The 24,944-nt window shown below is 37.3% G+C and overlaps 1 protein-coding gene across 7 annotated transcripts in view; it reads right to left on the bottom strand.

The window, feature by feature from the left end:
• RFX3 (regulatory factor X3) overlaps positions 1 to 24,944 on the bottom strand; it is a 330,189-nt gene that overhangs the window by 30,432 nt on the left and 274,813 nt on the right. For all 7 annotated transcript variants that reach the window (XM_072597449.1, XM_072597443.1, XM_072597457.1 and 4 more), the window contains 5 exons: positions 18,948 to 19,063; positions 18,337 to 18,491; positions 13,982 to 14,079; positions 9,468 to 9,617; positions 4,374 to 4,582 (listed from right to left, as the gene is read on the bottom strand). In XM_072597449.1, coding sequence (XP_072453550.1) covers positions 4,374 to 4,582; positions 9,468 to 9,617; positions 13,982 to 14,079; positions 18,337 to 18,491; positions 18,948 to 19,063 — 728 coding nt within the window. The remainder of the gene's footprint in view (positions 1 to 4,373; positions 4,583 to 9,467; positions 9,618 to 13,981; positions 14,080 to 18,336; positions 18,492 to 18,947; positions 19,064 to 24,944) is intronic.

The following is a 24,944-nucleotide window of genomic DNA, read 5'->3' as shown; positions in this document are numbered from 1 at the left end:
GACTTCATTAAGATGCCATTAGTGGCTCCTTAGCCACATCAAACACATTCCCTAGGTTATTTGACTGTTAACAGAGCTTTCTGCAAAATAAAAACCACAAACATTTCAGCATCAGTTCTTTCACATACATGCTACTGCATCCAGACTTTAGAATAGTGTGCTTCTTCTCTATTAGCTGACAATGCTGTAATCATGTAAATGACTGTAGGGAAAATTGTTTAATACAATTGCAGATGCTATCAATTAGTTTTCTTCTGCTTTTACAGAAATCTGAAATCTCTTTATTAGGTCCTTTGTCAATTAAAAATATTTTCAAAGAGAATTAATATTACTTGCATAAACGGAGAACTGAGTAGTGAACTTTGTAGATAAGTGAAGAAATGATCTGATTGTCAAGTACAACATCTCTCTGAAGGTTTTTATTTTAAAATAATACTCAAGCCTGCAGTGGCATTACTATCAAATATTTAGAGAAAAGGTCCAAATAGAAAATCAGCTGAAGCAAGGTGTGATTAGTGTTGTGTATTATGTTTTTCTCTTCCCAGTGTGTGTCTGCCCTTAGTGTCAAGTATTAAATGACACAATTAGCAGTTTAATTGGAACCTATTGTCTGCTTTTGTCTTGTATAAGATACGTTGCAATATTGACTCCATTCAATTTCATGTTGCTAAGTTACTGTGTACTTGGCTCCCTTTTAGAAGGGAAATGTAATTGTTAATTATTTTATAATGAATAATATCTTTATGTATTTATCTTTTCTTTTGCTCATAATATCTAAATTGAAATGTACATATGAATGAATATGACAGGCTTAGCTCCATTCTTTGAGTACCATCAGACAAAAGCCACACCCTTTTCTCACATATGGAGGTAAGAAAAGGTTACCTTTGTCCCCCTTGGTGCTTATATTCATTTGAAAGAAATAATAATGGCTTTTAGTGGGTAAGTTGTAGCGCTGGCAAAGGGAAGCCATAGCCTTTACAGCTTCTTGGCTGCTTTCTATGGCATGGTATCAGAAAGGTTCAAAGCAATTCAATTTAATAAGCCTTAAGTGTCTACTTTGTACAAAGCTCTGGTACTGCTAAATACCGAAATATCTGGATGGATATGCTATTGGCTTGTTGTTGCTGAGAACAGTGTCCTAGATCAGGGGCTAAGTGGCCCAGGAAATACATGGCAGAGAAGCTGCCCAGGTACTGCTCCACTCATGCCAAGGAAAAAGGAGCATCTGTTTTGATTTGGGGGAACAGGAGAGCATTAAAAATATTAAGTATTTAAGAGAGTGGACATGCTGTACTTGGCACCAGAGGGCAAAACTAGGAGCAAAGGGTGAAAGATGCAAAAAGTTGATGAGGAGTTTTCTGTCCTAACAAAGAAAGTTAGACAAAAGTGGAGTGGTGGTTCCGCTAGAAACCTTCAAGCACAGGCAGGATTACTATTTAACAAGTATGTCATAGAAGGGATTCAGGTATGGATGAGAAATCAAGTGGTATGGTCAGTTATTTGGGGGGTAGTATGGAGTAGTGACAAAATTTCCAAATTTGTAGTTGAAAGACCTGGGTCCAAATCCTAGTTCCTTGACTCACTAGCTGTGTGACTATGAGTAAGCTTCTTCCAAACCCATCCAATTAATTAATTAATGCTTTATGTATGCTAGACATTAAGGATAAAAAGACAATGAAAAGAAAGTTGGGGATATTCAACCCCCCTACTCCCATTCTAGCTTTAGAATTCTGGGGCCAGTATATGTGATAGTCACAAGTTTCCCACAATGTTAGAAAAAACTTCTTACATTCAGCTCTCCTTCTCTGATGATCTGAGAATGTAATTTATTACCACAATAGATGTCCTTACATTAGAGAGAAAGACAGGTCTGATTCAAAAAGCTCTAAGCCATTGACATTGTCCACCAGCAGGAGGCATGCATCTGCCTGAATCAACCTTTCTTTTTTTCAATGGCCAATAACTGCAAGCCTTCAAGTCTTTTTTGAAATGAAAATAATAACAATAATTGTATCTAATAATAACAAGCCAATTATCTCCAACTCAGAGAGGACAGAGGGCAGACAAGTGATGATCTATTGGGTTCTTATATCTGTAGAGAACAAGAAACACAAGCAAGTAATTTTCTTTCCTTTTAAGATACCTGCAATAGATCTCTGTGGAGACTAAGGCTCCAGGGGTGTCACTGAAAGATACCAACTAAACATAGAAACAAAAACCCAGAAAGGAATACAGCTGGTCTGATGTTAACAACATAAGAAAGCAGAAGGAAGGGGAAAAAGTCCCTGCTTTTTTCTAATATAAAGGATTAATGTGACTTCAATCTCATAGGTTTCTGAAGGCAAAAAATTAGTATGTTTCTATTTCATCAATTATCCATGATATATATGGTTTTCCTATCTATATGGTTTTCTAGGATAATAAGCAGGTAGAAGAAGCAAATATTTAGCTCCAAAGAAATAAGGGAATATGTGAGATTTGCACATAAGAGAGATATTACCCAAATTGTGACGTTATATAGAAAATACAATTACTATTATATAGACTTAAAGATGCCACTCATAATTTTTCAAATATATAAGCAAGACACATATTTGATGGCAACGAACTTTTCAGTAATTCAACCAGATCTGCCATAGATTTGCTAAGACTCAAGGAGGACCTTGATAGAAAACTTTAGATAGAAAGATAGAAAACTTTAGAAGGTTTTTCCCAATACATATGAATAAAAGCAGTGGGCACTAAAACAGCAAACGAACCAATAAAATTCAGCCAAACAGGATTTTCTTTGCTTTTAGTTTTCAACATTCATTTTTTATAAGATTTGGAGTTCTAAATTTTTCTATTTCCCTCTCTGCCTTCCCTCTTCCCCAAGAAGGCAAGCAATCTGATATGTTATATATGTGCAACCATGTATAACAGTATTTTCAAGGGTTAATCTACTAGTGATAAAGTCTAGAAGCCTTTCTTTTACTGAAATTAAAGAGCTCTGATGTTTGATGGACAGTAGAAAAATACTGTATGAATAGTTACATGATTTTTACTTTAGCTAAACGTTCAAGGTTAAGCTATACTTCTCATCTCAATCAACTGAAAAAGCAATATTAAATAATATTTCTTGAGCACCTGAACAACACATATGGTGCAGAGTTTTGTGCTAGGGGGTGAGTAAGAGACAAAGAAAAAATAAGATTTGATACCTGCCCTTTCAGAGCTTACAATTGAAATTAACTTCCTTTAAAAGTTAAAACCATAAGGATGAAATCCTTGATATAAGCTTTAAAAAGCTGTACAAATAAACACACATACACAAACATACGACAAACACCTATACGTCACTTCTCATTGCCTTTTATACACTTGATAATTTTCACCACTGTACAAACAATAGGGGTTCTGAAACTAAGAGCTGTGGTGATAATACCATACCAAGGTGTCATGCATCCTTTTTTGTTTTGGAATTGTTCTATGCTGATTTAAATTTAAGGCTAAATTACTCTAATTTTAAAAGGATTCCACAGTATAATTAACTGTCCAGTAGAACAATTTAACAATTTAACTAAATAGCAAAAGCAATTTTGTGTGCTAATGGTTTAAGAAAAACTCTAACCATCATGTGGTTGGTGAGAATTACTGAGTTTTGCTCACTAGCTGAATCTTGGCAATTCATATTGGGAAAGGAGTATTCCTCAAGTGTTATCTCATCCACTTAGTTGCTTAAATTGAAAAAAAAGGGGTCTTAAGATGTGTTATTCTACAGTAGAAAATATATTTCCAAAACCCTTGTTGCCTTTGGGTTAGCTTCCTGAATGTGAGCATCTAAGTGGCACAATGAATAGAAGGCCAGGCCTGGAGTCAGAAGACTCATCTTTCTGAATTCAAATCTGGCCTCAGACACTTTCTACCTGTGTGACCCTGTACAAGTCACTTAACCCTCTTTGCCTCAGTTTCCTCATCTGTAAAATGAGTTGGAGAAGGAAATGGCAGATCACTCCATTATCTTTGCCAAGAAACCCCTAAATGGGGTCATGAAGGACTAAAACAACTCAACAACAACAATCCCCAAAACTAAAGATCTAATATCCTTAAGGATCACAAAATTTACTGTTTAAAGGGACCTTTAGACATTGTCCAGTTTGAGTCCCTCATTTTCTACATGGAAAAACTGAGGCCCTTCTCCATAATCATACAAGTAAAGTAGGAGAGCTGCAATTCCAACCCCGGATCTCTGACACTAACAGCACAAATATTCTCTTTCCTCATCCCTTTCTGTTCAACGGCATGCACTTTTTGACCAATGTCAAAAGTAAAAATATTTTCAGACAATACTAATATGAGGACATAGCATTTAAAGGAATTTAACATAGTACCTGTAGAAAGACCATTTTAGCAGAAATTGCCGTGCAGCTTTAGGGAAACTGGGCCTCCCTTCATATGGTTTTAGCGCTTGCATCATGACATTGTCCAGCCAGGCAGCCCACTGCTCCAAGGTACTCTGTTGCTGAAGAGTCATCTTGAAGTCTGTTTCTAGTCTCTGAACCATGTTGTCATCACACTGGCACACCCAGGAAGCCTGCTCCTGTTATAGGACACAGAAAAGTTAAAGAAGCGTTAACTCAGCACCTCTTCAATTAATGTCAGCACATAATATGCATGAATGGAAAATTATAATGAAAGCTCAAAAAATTAAATGAATCAAGAGAAGGAGAAACTGCTTTTGCCAGTTGCTAAGGAAACTAATAACATTTGTCACTTTTAGGGGTTCAATATTTTTCTTCTCTCATTCTAATAAAAAATAATGATGAGCCATCGGAACTCGAGTGATTTTACTTACATTGGCTAATCTACGTGGGGAATAATATAAATAACAACCTCCATTAGAAAAAAATGGAACCTGGAAATGCAATATTCCATTTCTTTAAACTCACTCCATGGAAATGATCATCATTCTAAAATCTATTTTTATTTTATTAATTTTAATTTTATGTTGACAGATAAAATATTAAATCCAATTCTTCATTTGAGAAGATCTGTAGGAAGTTAGAGTGTATAAAATATATGCAACTGAATTGGCCAGAAGTGGTCCCTCATGAACAGAATGGAGGTATATCGACATGATTTTATGTAGAAGCATATGCCATATCTTTTTTATAGATTGGGAACGTAAATCCCAAGGGCTATCAAGGCAGCTCTGTTCATGCAAATTAATTCAAGGAACTGAAAAATAAACAAAAAAAAAACCCACTTGTCAGGAAATGTGGAGATGTGACTTGCCAAAAAAAAAGTCAACAATCATCTACAGAGTTTGGGTTACACAATTACTGCACTGATGTATTTATGAAACTTTATGTTCATCTACAGTAGTTAAGACTGGAGGGAAAATCCAGGCAGTTTTCTCTTTAGACGATCCTTTTTAATGGTAGCAAAATGAACTATGATCTTCCCAGGGATTATTTGATTATCTCAAACATTTAAAAACGATCCTTCAACAGTTTGGGTCAAAGCATAGTAGCCAAATGAAATACTGATAAAAGCCCTGAAACAGCTCACCACTGTTCTGTCACTGACTAGTTGGATGATTTTAAGTAAAAGTCACTATATTTAGGTCTTACTTCCCTTATTTACAAAATGAAAAGCTCTGACTCAGTGATCTTTTGAGGTTACTTCCAGCTCTAAAATTCCATAATTTCTATAGTAACTCCAAAATTTTGTAAACACAAAATTCTTTAAGTAGTTAGAAGAGAAAGAAGACGACTCTTTCCCCTCTCCTCTCACCAAATGTCATAGAGTGGCACCCGTGGTTTTTTCATTAAACATCCACAGCTATATACTGTGGTTACCAAAATGCATCACAGTATTGCTATCAGACCTTCCTACATGCAATTTCAATGTCATATCTAGTGGGTACTAGCTAGGCTTCATTTCTACTTGTGTAGACCTGTGTAGACATAGCATAGCGAGCATAGCGCATGCACACACACACACGCACACACATATTAAAAGATAAAATTATTCATCAAAAGGATATGGGGCAGTAATTCACACAAATAATAAATATTTAGACATCTATTCTCTGCAAGACACTGTGGTAGGGGGACACAAAGACAAACAGAACACAAACCCTGCTGTCAATAATAATAGTAATGGCTAGCATTTATATAGCACTTTAAGGTTTGCAAAATGATTTGCATGTGCTTACAGTCTAGTGGGGGGAAGACAATCTAACAGGAAGAGATAGAATAGTGTAGTGGAAAAGACCATGGATTCTCAGAACCATGTTCATGTGACCATGAGCAAATCATTTATCCTCTCTGGACTTCAGTTTCATCACTTATCAAATGAGAGGGTCTGAAATTGGGCATAAATGGTTGAGAAGCTTGAAGGACCAGGATACCTTCCTCCCACATGGTCACCCACTGGCCCCTTGTAACTTTGGGCTCAATGGGCCCGGGTCAGGACACTAATGTGATATTACTAGGTGTCCCTTTGGTGAATACTCACAGTTAAGAAGAATTCGTAGCTCCAAACAAGGTTTGCCATCCCCATAATCCCCAAACCTATGCCTCAAACCTGCTGGGAAGGAGGGGATGGCATTGGGAGGCTGTCACTAGCATAAATGCAGAGTAATGGCAAAGGCACTCCCTGATAAGGAGGGAGTGGTAGTGATGATGGTGGTGGTGGGTTTGACCATGAAAATGGCTATTAGATTATAAAACACTTTTTTTTAAAGGCTGGATCTCCTTATCTCATTCATGCTGGAAGTACAGCAGCCAATCATGGGCTGATCAGCATGGACATCTTCATCTGCTCCATCTCTGATCCAGGCCAGCTTGTCTCTATTTAGGTAGACTGGTAGCACCCATCCTACCTGCCCTGGTCCCAAAGGCTTACCTCGTAGCTGAACTCCCATGTTCAGCCAATCAAAGTATCCTCTGCCTTCCCAGTAGTAGGGATTACAGAAGTGTGCTACTATGACTGCCTGGGGGAATCCTCACAGCAAGCCATGTGAGTCACCTGCAATAGTGGCTCATCTTAATGCCTTTTGTGACTTGTTTCTCCAAGTTTTGATTCCTTGCCTCTGGGCGCTCTCTCTCTGTCTCTCTGTCTCTCTCTGTCTCTGTCTCTGTCTCTGTCTCTCTCTCTCTCTCTCTCTGTCTCTCTCTCTCTCTCTCTCTCTCTCTCTCCCCCTCCTTCCCTCTCTCTCTCTCTCTGTCTCTCAGGACCACCTTTATCACACCCTCTGACGACCCCATGTTGTTCCTTTAGATAGTTCTGCAAGCATGATGTGGCTTGTTTGATGGCCATTGGTAGTAAAATGATAGTTTCACTCCTGTTGATCTTCAATAACAGAACTGTTCCAAATACAGACATATATATAGATGTAATTTCTTTTGGTCTGCATCAGGGATCTCATTGATACAGTGAATACCCCTTTGAGGAAACTCCTTCTATCAAAGCCCATCAGCAATTTCTCTATAATTTAAGTCTCAGAGGGCTGTCTGCCAGGACTGAGATTTGGGTGACTTGCTCAGAGTCACAGGGCCAATATTTATTAGGAACAGGTTTCAAATTCAGAACTTCTGGATTTGAATTTAAATCTGAGGTTGGTTTTCTACCTGCTATTTCATGTTTCCTCTCTTGTAGGTGCATCTACATCCCTAGCTCTCTATCTTCAAAATGTAGAAAAATTAATACTGTTTAATACTAATACAGTTAGGTAGCACAGTAGATAAAGTGCCTGGCCTGGAGTCAGGAAGACTCATCTTTCTGAGTTTAAATCCAGTTTAAATTAAAAATATTTCCTAGATGTGTGACCCTGGGCAAATTACTTAACCCTATTTGCCTCAGTTCCTCATCTGTAAAATGAGCTGGAGAAGATAATGGCAAACCACTCCAGTCTTTTTGCCAAATAACCCCAAATAGTGGTCATGAAGAGTTGGACACAACTGAAAGGATTGAACAAGAACAACAACAGCAGCAACAACAGCAACACCATTACCAAATACCAACAACACCAATACCACCACCACCAACAACAACAACACTACCTACACCACCACCACCACTACCACCACCACCACCATCACCACCAACACCAACATCACCAACACCGATACCACCACTACCACCACCACCACCACCACCACCAACACCACCAAATACCAACACCACCAACACCACTACCACCACCACCACCACCACCACCAACACCAACATCACCAACACCGATACCACCACTACCACCACCACCACCACCACCACCACCACCAACACCACCAACACCAACAACACCAACACCACCAATACCAACACCAATACCAACACCAACAATACCACCACCAACACCAATGCCAACATCACCAACAACATCAACACCAACACCAACAACACCAACAATCCTATGAGGTTTTTGCCTTGAAATTGAAATTATTATCTTTCTATTTCTTGGGAACTTCTAAAAATATGTGACATGGTTTTTGAGTTAAAAAAAAGAAATGTATAAGGCTGGATAGAAAGTCTGTAGTGGTTTTTTGCATACTTTCATATCGGAAACAAGTTATAAATAAATTAGAATATAGATTTGGAAATAAGGAGTTCTCATTATTGCTAAAATTAAATAGTCAGATTCTACTAAGATATAGAAAAAGCAATTGATTTTTAGACCCTCACAAAAGACATCTGTCCTTCTAAGATGGTACATGTAGTAGTAGGAAAAGATTAAAAACCTTTGAACTGGAAGCATGAACCAATGATCAGTTCAATTCTATTAACCTACTGACTCCCCAAATGAAACCAATCCATCTATTGATGTTTGACTGAGCAGAAAATTTAAATATATTTTGTTTGGGGAAACAACAACTACAACAGATAATCATTTCAAAGTTAAAAGCTAAATATAGTTTAAAACTACTTGACCAGAACAAAATTGGAAAAAACAAAAATTTTATCCATACAGAATCAATATAGAATTTGGCTTATACCACTGATATAATTACATTCTGGCCACATCTACCAACATATCTTAAAAATAAAACGTTGGCTTCAAAAAATAGATGCTCACTTGGATCCCATATTAAAAGTCTTAGTTTTATTTTTTTTAAAGTCAGTTTTCCAAATAAATGTTTCCCCTTAAAAGTGAATTTTTTATCACTGTGGTCAAAAATATGCTTTTAGGGGGGCTGTTAAAATAGTCAAGTATCTTCAAAGCATATCCTCCCATTTCATTCACTGGGAAGCACAGACCATGGTGGAATCGTGATTTTGTCTGTTTAGGCAGTAAATCTGAGCAGAAGCTTGTTAGACCCAAAATAGAGATGTAATAAAGTTATGTCTGAGTGAAGTTTTTTCCTAGTGATTCCACGAATATGTCCAGATGGAATGAAGAAGATAATTTCTGTGCTCCGGACCAAGGACACAATGGAAGATACTTCCGTAAAGAGACCATTCATAAAGTCATGGTTTACCTGGACATTGGCAAAATCAACACGGTTGAGGTCATTGAGCATCTGGTTGATTTGAGAAGTATTCTGGAGTACGGCGCGAGCTGCCTGAGCCAGGTGATTAAGCGATGTGTATCTTCGCAGAGTCTGGGCAAAGGCACTTACAGCGGCAACCTGCAAAGAAACCCAGTTGGCTTTGGATATTTTTTGAAGGAAAAGTAACCACTGGTATTTTTCTAATACGCCTTGACTGCCAATTTCTTATGCTCCATTTTCATATATTTTACATTCACTCTTCTAAGAGCTTATTTGTGGATTGTAGCATTTAGATTTCTAAATCAACTATAATTTCCCAAAGATTTAAAAAAAGTAGTTTTGAGGTCAAGACTCAAATAAGCTCCTGCATTCTTTGGCATAGGAGCATTAATTAATCAGCCTTGCCAGTGATCATGCATTCACATCCAGAAATAATTTATTCTGGAGAAGCTGGAAAAAAAGCTCACTTAATTTCCTTTACTCTCTGAATCACATTCTGATAGAAAGTGGGCTATTAAAAATTTGCAAGAACTGGTCCCATCATAATATTAACTATACATAGTACAATTTTTAAGCAGGTAAAAAAAAGAAAATGTTGTCAGGACCCCTGCCAATCAGGTATATTCTTTTATCATAAACTGTTCTATAGAAATATAAGTAAGATGATGAACCAAAATTTTACAGTTTTGGGGGGAAGGCAAGGAGAAGTTCTGCTACTAATGTCTTGCTCCAATGCCCCAGACTGGCATGGAGACCCTGGGTTCTCTAAGACTGTGACAGAGACACACAAGTGCTAGAATGTCATTTTCCAAACTGGTAGGCAGCCTGGTACCTGGTATAGACTGGTACAGAGGAATGAACATTGGCTTTGGAGTCAGAGAATGTGGGTTCAAATTCTACCTTTTTCTAATCTCCCTGGACCTTAGTTTCTTCATCAATAAAATGGAGGGAGGTGACTATATGGCTTCTGAGGTCGTTTCCTCTAGATCTTTATGATTTATATCTATTATTCTATGAAGAATATGGGCCTGGGAGAGATTGGGTTTTGGTTAAGGAACAACCATGTTATGGCTAGCAGCCATTAGGGAAATGTATTGGCCACAGCTCATTAAGACTGTATCAAGGTGCAGAAGAGTTGTGATCTGAATTTGTGGAGAGTGTGCCTACATTAATGAAATTATGGATCTTTTGAACTTTGGAAACAGACTTCTAATAACTTATTCTAGACAAATAATTGCAACAGATACTTAAAACTTAAATTTCTATAAAAAGTCTTATCTAAAATGCCAACCATAATGTATTACATAAAATTCATATGAAATCTTATATTTCAGGGAAATCTGTTACATAATACCCCCTGAAACTTCATGTATTCAGATCATGAGGAAAAATGCACATTGCAAAGGAAGTTGCAAGTGGCGTGTCAAAATGTGAACCTCACGGAATGTGTGAACAGGGGGAACTGGAGGATGTTTCCAATCCTTATCTTATAAAGTTATCACCCTAAAGAGAAGACCATTTAGGCTCTAGGGTTATGTGATACTTAGTAGAAACTGAGGAAGTAGTTTCTTTCAGCTGGATCTCTAATTGAACTCCAGTGGATTCTTCCTATTTCCTTACAAATATGCTCAGGTTTCCTCAGTTTATTAGCCCCTCCCCCCAAAAAATAATCTTCTACTTTATCCTCCTGCTATTTTCCTATTACTCTTTTACCTTCACTACTAAAATTCTTGAAAATGGCTATACCCAATACCTTTACTCCCTTATGACCCCTTTTATCCTCAGACTCTTTGAAATATGCTTCATTCTCTCACCTTCTACTGAAATTGTTTACTTAAACATCACCAATGACTTTTAAATCATTAAATCTAACGTCCTTTCTTTTCATTCCTCATCCCCTTATCCTTTTTGATCTCCCTGTATCAATTAATTATCTAATTAATCAACAAGCATTTATTAAGTGTCTATTACATGCTACATACTGCTCAGGACACAAATACAAAAGTGAGACAAACCCTATTCTCAAGAAGTGTACCTTTGTTTGGGGGGAAGGTATACACATATTAAAAGATAAGCAAAAATCAGATATGTACAAAATGACTATGAAGTAATTTCACAACTTTAGTACTAATGGGGAATTCAGGATCAGTCTTTTTAAGGAGGTAGAGAGCCTCTGAGACTTGAAGGGGTTAAGGTGACCATGAGGTATGAGTAATAAGAAAAAGCACTTCAGGCATGGAGGACACAGCCTTTGGAAAGGCGTGGAAGCAGAAGATGGAATGACGTACACGTAGAATGATTGGTAGACTAGTTACTGTGCTGTTCCCCAAGAGTCCATTTTTATCCCTTTTCATTTGTTTTCTATATACTTGATCTCTTGGGAATCTCATTCACTCCTATGACTTACACTCCAACCACGATTCGAAAGACTCCCAAATTTGTATTTCTGTTTTGGAATCTTTTCTGAGATTCAGATTTGCATTTCCAACTGTCTATCCAACATCTCTAGCTGCATGTCACACCCCATATCTTAAACTGTTAAACTCAGTATTGCCTAATACGTCAAAGAGCTGTGATTATCTCAGTCTGGGAACTCCCTGCACTGATACAGATTACAATCTATACATAACTTAATAGTAAATCTTAGAGATTTGTTTAAAGTTCCGAGGGGATAAATAATTTACCCTTGGTGTCAGGGTAAGATTTGAAATCTGGTCCTCCCTATGCCATGTGCCAAGCACTGTGGCCAACACAGCATCTTGCCTCCAGTATTTTCCAAATCAGAGTCATCTTTATAGACATATTCTTCTTCTTGCAGTTTTACTATTTCTTTCTTTGGAATCACCATGAAGCATGCCTGCAACCTTAGGTCATTTCTGGCTTTTCCTACATGCTCATCTCTCATATCTAAAGAACTACTAAATCCTATTAATTTTACCTTCAAATTTTCTTTCACATAATTTCCTTCTTCTCTAGTCTTATACTCATTATTCTAGCACAGGCTCTCCATGGCCGCTGACCTGGACACCACTACAGTAGGTCTCCTTCTACCCTCTCCCCATTCAATTCACTGAATTGCTAGTCTCATGACTGTAATTCAAGGCCCTTCACAATCTAGCACCCATCTTATCTCTACACTCTTCAGTCTTTCTCTTCCATGAATTCTATGCTCCAAAATGGACTTTTGTATTTAAAGTAACATACTCTGATTTCTCTGCCCCTTTGGCCATACTGTTCTCTATACTTTGTTCTTTCTCCCAGTCTTCACCTGTTGTATCTTTACCCATCCATTACAACCTAACTCAGAGGCCACTTCTTCCATGGGGACACCTCAGTTCTACAGAAGCACTGGCTTTCCCTGTTGAACCTCAAATAGCACTTTGCTTTGTACTTCTCTGGTATAATTATCAGGTGATACTATATATTATAATTCCATATTTCTGTCTTTTATTTGTTAGACTATAAGCTCCCTAAAAGCAAGGTCCATGCCTTTTCTATTGCTCCCTGTATCTATTACCACGTTCTGAAAACAGTCAGCATTTAAAAAAATAAATTAATGAATAAATTCTCCAGAACTGGAGAACACATCAAGTTATTACTATTCTCAAGTAAGCACTTCTTTGACTCCATGTGACACCATACTGCTAGATTACCAAATTTTTAATCCCAATGAAGCAGAATTGTTGTGAAGTTCAGATGAGACGATGCATGTAGAATGCTTTGCAAATGAAAAAGCCTCATATAAATGCCAGCTGTTACTAGAATTATGATTACTTGAACACTTAGTGTTTCTCTGGGTTATGCTTTCAACTATCTGCACTAGAGCTTCCTCTGATGCCCTGACATGATGTAGGGGTGGTGGTCCTGGGTTATTGAAGACAATGTTAGTAAAGACTAAGTTCTGGTAGGTCTGAATCAATCAATAAACATTAAGTGCCTACTATGTGCCAGGCACAATGCTAAGTGCTGAAGTTACTGTGCTAAGCATTAGGTTCAAAAGCAGATCTGGTAAGAGATGATAATTCTGTTCTCTGGGGGCTAACCCAGATAATTTCAGCAAGGCTTATTACTGGGTGAGCTATGGAGGTGACACATTTTTCAATGAGTCATAAGCACTACTAAGTTATGGTAGGTTGAGATTTGCAGTGGTGGAGAAGGTATGTGCATTAACACAACTGTGGAACCTGGAAGTCCTTGAGCATTTTGTACACTAGGTTTATGATGTGTTTGTAACTTCATTATTTCTGGAAATCTTTCTCTAGTTTCTTTGGAAATTTTAACTGGCACTTGAAATCTATGAACTGATGAATTTGAACATGAAACAATAATGCAAATACTTCATTACAGAAAATAAAAGCTTTTGATAAAGTAACATTTAAAAAATCCTACATATCTACCATATAGATTATGTTACACAAACCACCTGGGAGATCAAATGTAAAGACAACAGCTCAAAACAATTTCCAAAAGACAAAAGGAAGGGCACAGCTAACATAATGTACCTTGGTTTGTATCATTCTCTGTGGAATATTGTTCATGGCATTGGAAAGCCAACCTTCAAGGCTTTTTGCAAAATTGCGAATGGCTTGGGTCAAGGCACCTAAATATTAAAAAACAGAAACAGAATGAAAAGAAGCCAAATAACCAATATTCTTATGTTGGGGTAAGAAGGGAAGGGATTGTAGGGGAAGCATAGAAACATACAATTTGAAATACTCCTGAGAATTTTCATCTTCTCCTTTGATAAGCTTTCAATTTATATTCATAATTCTGCTCTGCCTCCATGACTTACTTCTTGGAGGTTATGTATTTAATTGTTTCACTCCCAAAGTGTTCTTACCCATCAGTGGGAAGCCCAAATATTCAAACATTAGAGTGAAGCAACATATACCAGTTGTGAATATAATTATAGATTTTTTTACTTTGAACAAAGCATTTTTCAGGAACTTTTATGCTTGATGATTGGACTAGATGATATTGGAAGTCCCTTCCAACTCCCATATTCTGATTTTTTTTTTCTAACTCCTAATCCAGCATAACAGCATATCTCAGTAAAAGGCTTTTGACCTGTGTGTGCCTCTCAATAAACTGGAGAGCTCAGGTGGAGAACTGAGGTTGTTTTCTAAAGTTTTCCTCTGACATATTCTGGTAAATGAGGCACAAAGCTATTTTGATGTGGATTTGGATAATTTCATCCATTCTTCACTTTATTTGGCGTATGTATACGCAGGACAATTGTAATGAACACTGCTGCTAACATGAATGAGCATTCTCAGAACTCTCCAGTATGAGAATTACACACTGTAATGTAACAGGGACAGACACCTCTGCCCCACGACTCTACGTTTTGTGCAGGCTGTGAAGTGATTGGAACTTCCTTGGCCATGAGGGAAAAGGACAAGTGCATCTGGCAGGTAAGGCTGGCACTCACAGAGTCTGCTCCCTAGACACATGGACTCTACTACTTCTTCAGCAAGTAATTAGAAAACAGACTCAAATAAGACTAAGCCTTCAGGGCACCACTTTTATTTTTAGGCTGAGGCTAGCGTTAGGTAAATAAGATGTCACTACAGTTTTCCTGGTTTTGTGATTTTACTTTATTTATGCTCAAGGCTCTGTAAGGAAGGGAGCAGCTTTAAATAACTAATAAGTAAGTATCCCACGTACCTTACAATCACACAATTAATCTGTGGATACCCTGTGTGGTAGGTGGGTATTTTAATCTCTCTTTTACAGATAAGACCCCAGAAAGTTAAATGATTTGCCCAAGGCTGAAAAGCAAATTAAAGGCAACCCTGGGATTAAATCCCTTGGTTTTCCAGGCCAGTGCTCAGACTAGTCTGACATACTTCCTCACCTGACAATGGCCTTTGTTTAAGGAACTTGAGAAATATGTTAACAGTGCAAACTAATTTCAAAACAATTTCTTCTTTCTATGAAATAAAAAAAAATTATTCTTTCCTTTTTGTATTATTCAATGGGACAAATGATGGATGAACTTGAAACAATTTGGATTTTGATTGAGAAAAGCAGCCTCAAATATGGAAGATTAAGCAAATCCTTAATCTGTAAAACAGCACTGGAAATTTCTTGAGAACCAATCTTTCTCTTGAAATTTCCAGAGCTTCCTGCTTTGTCAAAGCCGGGAAGCTTATGAAAAAAAATTTGCCTTGCTGTGTTATGCACTAGAATCATGGAGGACAGGTATGAATGAAAATGAGAAAGAGTAACAAAAAAACCAACCAGTTTTTGAAGCTCAAGAAAATTTGGGTTCAAGATACATATTCAATTTGGATCTCATTTTATCCAAATTAATTTGATGTTCTGGAAGATAGGAAAAGAATTACATTTATTTTGTATCTTAGAAATAATGAAAATAACTTGGAATCTATCCCCTGTTGCACAAGAGGGAGGTCCTGGCCTGTTAATTATGCTTACTGAAAATTGAGTGCTGAACTTGTGTCACTAATTGTGCTTGGAGGGATTCCTTGTATTTAGCAACTTCGCATTTTCAGAAAACTGAATTTTAGGATCTAGTATTTGTTAATGTGACTTCAAATTAACGCGATGGGCAAAGAATTTTTTATGCCAAAAAAAGGAACCCCATCTGGACGGAAAAAAAATGTCTCTTCTGTTTTGAAGGAAAAAGATGGATGGCAGAGCTATGTACTAGTAGTCGCCAGGAAAAGAAATTCTTCATTGTAAAAAGAAGTTAGTTTGGTCTTTCTATAAGAATTTATGTAAAATAAAAAAAAATTGTGCAGATTGACTTTGACAAATTTTAAAATTCTTGAATGAATTGTTTGAAATTCAAAATCTATTCCAAAGCCTACTTTTCTCAACCTGTTGAAGGTTAATACTAAAATGCATATATTCAAAAGATAGCTATCTAAAATGCATTTTGAGCTTTTATTTCTTTGAGCCTCATTGTAGCATGGGAATGAAAGCTAGAAATTTCTTTGGAATAGCTGCCTCTTAATGCATCTGTTGGTTACAAAACAACAACTCTGAAACTGTAGTTTTATAAAAATTTCTGAAGCTTATTTGTTCACTGAAACTCGTGGGAAGCTTTTTGACAGAGCAAGTTGGCCTTTCAAATAGACAATTTACAAAAAAGAAAGATAAAGTTTGAGCTGCCTAATGTGGGAAGCAGTGGTCACTTAAGAAGGTACAGAAAGTTAACTTTAGAAGTAGTTCTTTTTATTTCCCCTAGTCAAACTTCTGTTGTGTTAAGACAAACAGCAGTGATTTTGGTTTTCTGTATTTAGAATACTGTGTTTTTTTTAAACCCTTACTGACATCTCTCCATCTATCTCATGAGATAAATTGTGAGTAGGCAGTAAGATGTCATAGGCTAATGAGCTCCCCTATAAAACTTCTCTTAAACATCTCTAGAGAATACCACTGGGAGCATAGGGAGCAAGAGTAAGGCAAGGGAAATCAGGTACTGGAACAGAAATCAGTACAAGATATGCACAATGAAATTTTCCATGACAACATCACTTTTAATCAATCTTTAATCAGAAAAACTTTGTGTGCATGGAATAGAAAATTAAGTCAGACGACTTTCTTTACTCTCACATTGGGAACTTAATTAAATCCCTAATTCTTTTGGTGATATTCTTAAACTAGAATTTAATTGCTTAAAAAAAATGAAGGCTTTTGTATTTGTTTGCTAAACATATGGAACTTGAGATAAAGACAGTTAAACTATTTTCCTTACATTTATAAATAAATCCATATGCATATGCATAGATTACCATGCAAACATATTGTGGATAGACATGCACTAAGGTGGTAGGAAGAGTGAAAGAACTGCCACCATTAAGAAGTGTTTATTCTTCATGACCTCCATTAATTTCTGCCACATTTAGAAATAGATGAGGTTAAAATGTACAAATGTGCTATGTTAATCTCCAGACTTTCTGTTCTACTGAATCCCTATTTATTTTGTTGAAAACATTAACAATAGCTGCCTATGAGCAAGTACACTTCAAATCTATGCTTTCTAATTTCTAAAGCTAACATTCTTTTTACTTCCATTAATGTGCTTAAGGAGTGGAAGCTCTGTTCCATTTCATTAACAAGTTAAGGTCAGTCGCTTCTGCTCATAAAGATGTAGGTATAAAATTGTTCTCAACTGCTTCTAACAACTAGACTCCTTAGTAGCACTTATATTGACATCTGTAGAAAATAGCTTTGTTTGCTACAAGTAGTTTGAGGCACTATCTCCTTTAAAAATAATCTAACTTATCTGTGTAATGCCTATTGTTTGGTTCATGGTGGGAACACAATGCTTGGGTAGTTACATAGATTTTTCTCTCAGAATACCGTTAACCATTACTGTTAATGGAAGCAACATTTGTAGTTCTTAACATGATGGACGTGACAGAGTAAATGCTTTTATAAAGGAATTCAACTTCACTGGAAACCGAGGTAAATTAGCTTGATATCAAAAGCAACCAGAAAAGAGAGTGGCCTGGCAATTACAGATTTCAATAATTTTCACTTGAAGAAGGGAACTGTGCTTCCAAGGGAAATAATTCGATAATGGTTGACTGGCCAAGGAATAATCTTGCAATTAGTTATTGGGGCTGTCACCCGTCTGCTTAGTTGGCTTATAAGAAAGAGGCATGATAGATTGGAAAATAGGTGAGTCAGGTTTAAAAAAAAGTACAGCTTTTACACTAGTCTGCTTTAACGCACTGCTCCATAATACTGTAGGCTTTTCTGTTTTGCAAACCTGAATGAGATTCAGACATAGAATCACTGAGATTTTTTCAAAATCACTTCCCAAAACTTCCTGGGAATTATGTACGAGAACAAAAGAATCCTTACTTGTCTGCATTTAACTTACTAGGAATAGGTCTAAGGACGTCAGGAATGAGAATCTCCACCAAAGCCTGGTACATCCCATGGTCACAGTTACACATCCATTTCAGAATAGACTCATTTTTGCACAGAGTTATCAGCTTTGCTTTCGGAAGTCGGCTTTCTATTTCACTCAGATTGCTGGTGTGAATAAATGTCGCAAATGAATAGATGGCAAATGAGGATAAAAAAAAAAGAATAATGGGCTTTTAAAATATCTGTATTGAATAAAATACTATAGAGGTTAGACTATACCATCACTGCACTGGTGCTACATAGCTCAGATAAAGGACTCCCCCCAAAGCTCTCTACTTACTTTCAAATTTTCTAAAGACACGTTGACTGGTTACTTTTTTTTAATCGGAAAGGGGGAAGATGTCTACTGTAGTCACCCAAATCAATAAAAATGGAAGCTATGTGGAGAGGCTAAACCTCAAAAGTGTTCTTTTGAGGTTTGCGGTATATTTATACTATAGTCAAAATGTTAGCCTATCAAATTAAAATTATCAGGAAAGGTTCACAACTGGTATACATATCTCTACATTGTCAGAACTGTTCAGTTACTATGGTAAATTAGTAAAGTTTTTGGATTCTGACCTGGATTCAGTAATGGTAGTGCCATCAGCTGGAGTGGAGGGAGAATAACGCCAGAAAGTTTGCCACAATTTTTCTATCAGGCTAAACTGAAGATTCACAACAACATCCAATATTGCCTAAAAAACACAAATCAAGGGTAGGTGACCTTCCTGTTCTATTTACATTAACCAAAAGGAGTACAGGTTTACATGTGGTTCATAGATGAATGAGAGTTGTTTTTCTTATGTAACTTAGCATAGTATAATGGTAAGATATAGCTATGTCTAGTCACTCTGAGTATTAGATGTTTCATCAGGATATTTCTTCAGAACCTGCTAAAGATATATGACAGAACAAAGAAAAGTTGAACTACTAAAAAGACCAGGACATTCACTAAGGAAAACTGACCAATTCTTTTCAAAATTAAAAATTCAGCCAATGCTTTCAAAGATCTCTAGCTATCTTTTTGTAACTTGATCTCCCTATCCCACCTCCTCACCTTTTTTTTTTTTTTTTGCTTCATCCACATTACCTCTTAAGTTTTACCCTTCCTTATGATTTTTCCCTTCTTTTCCATATTTTCCTTTCTTTGGCTACTACACTTGTATTTTGCAAGTTCAGCAGGGTAGTTATAATCTAACCTTCACTTCACATCATCCTGTTCATAATTCACATTGTCCCAATACAGTCCCCCAGCTGCAATCACCTTCTTGTCTTAGTTAACATTCCACATATTCTGACATACTCTATTTTATTTTCATGTTTATCTCCTCTCTTTTAGAATGTTTGCTCCTTGAGGGCAAGGATTGTCTTTGTTCTTACTTGTATCCCTAGAATGGAACTCTACTATATGTCTGTCATCCAAAAGCCAGAATACCTAAGTTCACAGAGGTTTGGAACTAGGTTGACTTTAGAGGGATGCAAGTCATGAGGACTGTTTGTAAATGATGGAGGGATTGTAGGCTATATTTGTGGAGCCTGTACCACACTGGTGAAATTACAGGTTCTCAAAGTACAGATGTAAGAAGCATTGAATGTGGAAGCCGGAAAGAGAGCATTGGGTTTCTGTGGTCAGGGCTGCATGCCAGCAAGATTCAGAACAACACCTTTGATTCTATCCTTACTATTTCATTCTAGGATGGACAGAACCAGAAAGGCATACAGTAAAGGTTACTATGTCCCCTCTACTAGAATAGTGCTGCAGTGGGATAGCGGGCATCATGACAACTGCCACACTTCAGTGCAAATAGCACCCCAAATCTGACATCAGAGGAACCACTATACTCCAGTGCAGTTATGTGTACTAGGCAGTGGGAAAACAAAACAAAACAAAAATAGACCATCAACCCTAAGACTCTCTTATCAGGGAGCATTCTCTTTGCTCTTATTTTCAGGATCAAGTATCAAGCCCTCTGTTTGACTTTTAGAATCAGTTACAACCTGGCCATTTTCTACCTTTCCATTCTGTCTACTGCCTCTCAACGCACTTTAGGACCCAGTGACACTGGCCTCCTTTCCTGTTACTTATATGGGACTTTCTACCTGCTGACTGTACATTTTCACTGGCCGTCCTCTTGGGCCTAGAATATTCTGATTCATTGCCCCCTCCTAGCTTCCCTGGCTTCATTCATCTCTCAGTTCAGTTACCACATCTGCAAAAAGTCTTTTACTGTCCCTTTCAGTGCCAATAACTTCTCTATGAGATTACCTCTAATTTACCCTTCTCTCTCTCTCTCTCTCTCTCTCTCTCTCTCTCTCTCTCTCTCTCTCTCTCTCTCTCTCTCTCTCATATGTAGATATTTGTATGTTTGTTGCTTCTACCATTAGAATGTGAGCTTCTTGAGGGCAAGGACAGTGTTTTTTTGGCTTTCTTTGTACCCTCTGCGGTTAGTACAGTGCCTGGCATAGTAAGTGCTTGATAAATGCTTTTTCACTCAACTCAGCTTAATGAGTTATGTAGCTTAATAGCTATGATGGGAATATTCATATATAGAGACATATGTACAAATGGCTATGATATAATAAGGTAAAGTGAGATGGAGTAGAAAAGTATAAGTTTAGACAAAATGCTTTTAGAAATCTGAGGAGGGTAAGGAAATGAGAGAGGCTTGATGGAGCAGCTGGCACATGAGTTGGGCCTCAAGGAGGGTAAAGACCTTAACAGATGGAGATTGGAGAGAGGGTAAGACCATTCCATGCATGTGAAATACTAGAAGTAAAAACATGGAAAAAAGGAGAAGGCAGGCTAGGAATGGAGAATGAGGAGGAGTCCACTTTGGCTGGAGAGCAGAACATATGTAGGAGAGTAACGTGAATAAACAATGGAGGATCAGGAGCTATGTGCAGTGTCAGGGTCAGGTCATATTTTATTCAATAATAATAACAATAATATCTAACTTTATACAGTACTTGAAGGCTTAATTAAGCAAAATGGAGACCCATTAAAAGCTTCCCAGGAGAGATAAAATCAAAATGGTATATTACAAAGATTTCTCAATCACTGATATGATGAATGGATTGGAGAACAGAGATGTTCTTTCAACCATTGTTTAAAATTCTGCTGTGAGAAGTAGACTATTCCATTTTTAGATAGGCATAACTGTTAATAATTGTTAAGTTTTTTCCCCCAACGTTAAGTCTAAATTTTTTTCTTGGAAACTTACACTTATTATTCTTAGTTTTACCATTCTGGAATCAAATAGAATAAATCTAGTCTCTCTTCCACATGACAACCTTTCACAAAGAAGAAGATAGTAGTTATGTCCTTCCCAAGCCTTTTCTTCTCTAGGCTAAACATTAATTCCATTTTCTTAATCCTCATGTGAACTGAACTCAAAGTGCTTTACTATCCTGAATATAATCTTTTGTGTGATCACTCTAATTTACTAAGGTCTTATCTGAGACATTCAGAAGTAAATATAATACTCCAGTTGTGGTCAGACCAGGGGTATAGGACAACAGGACCCCTATGGAAGTTCAGTCTTTTAAAGCAGCCTAGGAGACTGATGTTTAGGGTTAAGAAGGGTAACTGGTAGGGATAAAGATTTGGGAGTCATCTGCTAGAAGTAATAACTGGAGCTTTGACAGTGGATACAGTTGACAATGAAGAGGGAAGGTAGGTAAGGATAGAATTATGAAGTAGAGAAGAAAGTGAGAACAGAACAGGTTCCATAAAGATTAGGAAGAATCCAGGAAGTGAAGTCATGATGAAAAACAATGAGTTCATCAAGGAATTAAAGATAGGAAGAAATGAAAGGACTAGGAATCTTAACTACAAGGAGAAATGTCAGAGAAGGGAAGACCCTGAAATTAAGTGAAGGTGGGGATCAAAGGAGTTGAAGAGTTCAAGAAGCTGTGAGAACTGCGCATCAGGAGGTTCATCAGTGCAGATACTAAAGTTTCCAAAGAATGTGAGAGCAAGAAAGAGTGGAGAGGAAAACTGAGCCAGGACTCAAAGGAGTGGAGAAAGGTGAGGGAGCGACCAGCAAGCTGAGTGAAGAAATGGAGGAGGATCAAGGGAGGGAGGTCAGATGTCATGAATTCCAAAGGAAGTAACTTCCATGCCTTCTCTCTAAGGCTGTCTTCCATGTCCACTGTTTATGTCTTTGAAGTATGTAGTTGTTTGCATGTTGCCTCTTCCATTAGGATGGGAGCGCCTGAGGGCAAGAATTGTTTTTGTTTCTCTTTGTATCTCCAGAGCTAAGCACAGTGCCTGGCACAGAGCTTGAAAAATGCTGATTGACCAAGTGACTGACAATACATGCCCTTATTTAGGCCCTGACCTTAAATTCTTTTTTCTTAGTTTAGTGGGCTGGTATGACAATGCTTCATCAAACATAGAGCACAGCATTAAAAATGGCCAATGCTTGTGTTAACTTTTGATTATTTTTTTTAAATTTCCCTATAGCATTCAAATTAATTTATAAATAAACCTTAGGATAATAGTAGACATAAAACCTAAGAATTACTCCTTTGTGCAAAACAGGAGTTTAGACTGAATGTATTTAATAATTTGGGCCCTAAGAACTGGTAGAACAACTGCAAAATTAATGTATCTGAGAGAACCAAATTAGAGCCTAGTTGGATGGTGAACTTTGGGTACTCCAGAAAGCCAGCCTGGAATCTTTAGACAAAGGGAAAAAAAAACCCTAAATTTGGTGTTTAACTATCTCATTTGTTCTGGATGTATAGATCAATACATATTCATTATAGAAATTCTTAAGGATTTCAGATAGTGAAATCTTAAAGATAGTGATATCTTAAAGATAGTGTCTTAGTAAAGACACTAGGCCCAATTTACAAATATAGAAAAAGATATTTTGAAGGGATACTCTTCCAGAAATCAGTAGGTAATGTCATAAAAATAGAAAAGTGAAAATTGAGGGAAATAAATCCTTTTGATATGTCAATAAATAATTGAATTAATTTCAATATACATTTATTAAGCACCTACTATGTGCAATGTATTATGCCCTTAAGGAGCTTGTTATCTAATGGGAGGGCTAGATATACAAGTAAATAAGGCACAAATTAGCAGTAAAGAAAGGATCAAGACAACACTTTCTATGAAAATTTGAGAAGGAAGAGTTCACTTGCAGTTAGAGGAATCCAGGGAAGCTTCATGGGAGAGGTGACACCTGAGCTGGACCTTGAAGGAAGAAAAGGATTTCAATAGATGGAGATGTAGAGGAATGCATTCTAGGCATGGTTAGGGTTAGGGGGTTGGCAACCTGCATGAATGCAAAGAGGGAAAGTCAATGCAAAAGGAATGCAAAGAGGAAAGGGGACCACAGAACAGCTAACAATCTAGTTTGACTGGAGTGTGTGTGTGTGTGTGTGTGTGTGTGTGTGTGTGTGTGTGTGTGTGTGTGTGTGTGTGTGTGAAAGGGAAGATTTTGAAATAAGGCTAGAAAGGTAAGAAGGACCTTAAATGTGAAGTTAAGGAGTCTGTATATTATCCTATATACAATAGGGAGCCACAGAAAGTTTAGAGCAGGGCAATGACAAAGTCAAATATATACATTAGAGTATTTTGGTAGTGATATGAAAAATGGATTATGGAGGGAATAGAATGAAGGCAAGGATACCAATCAGAAGATTAGAGATGATGTTATGGAAGTGTAAACTTAGGTGGTGCTGGTAGGAATGGAGAAGAGGGGACAGATATAAGAGATATTCAAAAGCTACAATCAATAGGGTATGCCAATTGATTCGGCATGAGGGTTGAAGGAGAGAAAGGAGTAAAAAGTGACTGAAGTTTTGACCTGGGGAGAATGGGAAAATGGTAGCACTATTGACAGAAATACAAAAGTTCAAAAGCAAAACAGATTTTAGAGGAAAGAAGATGAGTTCAGTTTCAGGTTGATTTGCCAGTGGGGCATTCTGGTGGAGATTTGTCTAGTGTTCAGTTGGACAGGAGACACAGGACCCAATTTCCAAGAGATTGAGAGTAAAGGCATAGATTGGAGAGGCATCTGAATAGAGGTAGAGCTATGAGATACCAAGGGAAATACCAAGAAAGAAAAAGCAGAAAGAAAAGAAAAAAGGTGCTACAACAGAATCTTAGAAGACCATGTCTAAGACGCAATAGGATAATGAGCCAGTAAAGTGGATGGGTATAAGATCAAAGGGAGAGTTGCCTCAAGATGCCAAAGCAAAAAAGTCAGACCAGGAAGAGGGTTCAATGGCATGAAATGCTGCAGAAAAGTTAGGAATGTTGGGAATTTTTAAAAGGCCAATAAATCTGACAATTAAAGTAACCTTTGAGAGAAAAGTTTCAGCAGAGTAGTGGCAATAGAAAATTGTAGGTGGTTGAGGAACTCTGTAAGTGGGTGTGGAGGAAATGGAAACACTGAGTGTACACTAATCTTTCTGTAAGTTTAATACCAAAGGGGAGGCGAGATATGAGGATAAGTCAAGCAGGTGACAGGGTCAATGGACAAGAATAAAGCAAACCTAAGAATCTTTATACGCAATGGGGAAGAAATGAGTAGAGAGGGTGTATCGTAGAAAATAGTT

The sequence above is a fragment of the Notamacropus eugenii genome, chromosome 1 (assembly GCF_028372415.1).
Source record: "Notamacropus eugenii isolate mMacEug1 chromosome 1, mMacEug1.pri_v2, whole genome shotgun sequence".
Lineage (NCBI taxonomy): Eukaryota > Metazoa > Chordata > Mammalia > Diprotodontia > Macropodidae > Notamacropus > Notamacropus eugenii.
Note: the sequence above shows the minus strand (reverse complement) of the source record. Positions and strands in the feature narration are given on the sequence as shown.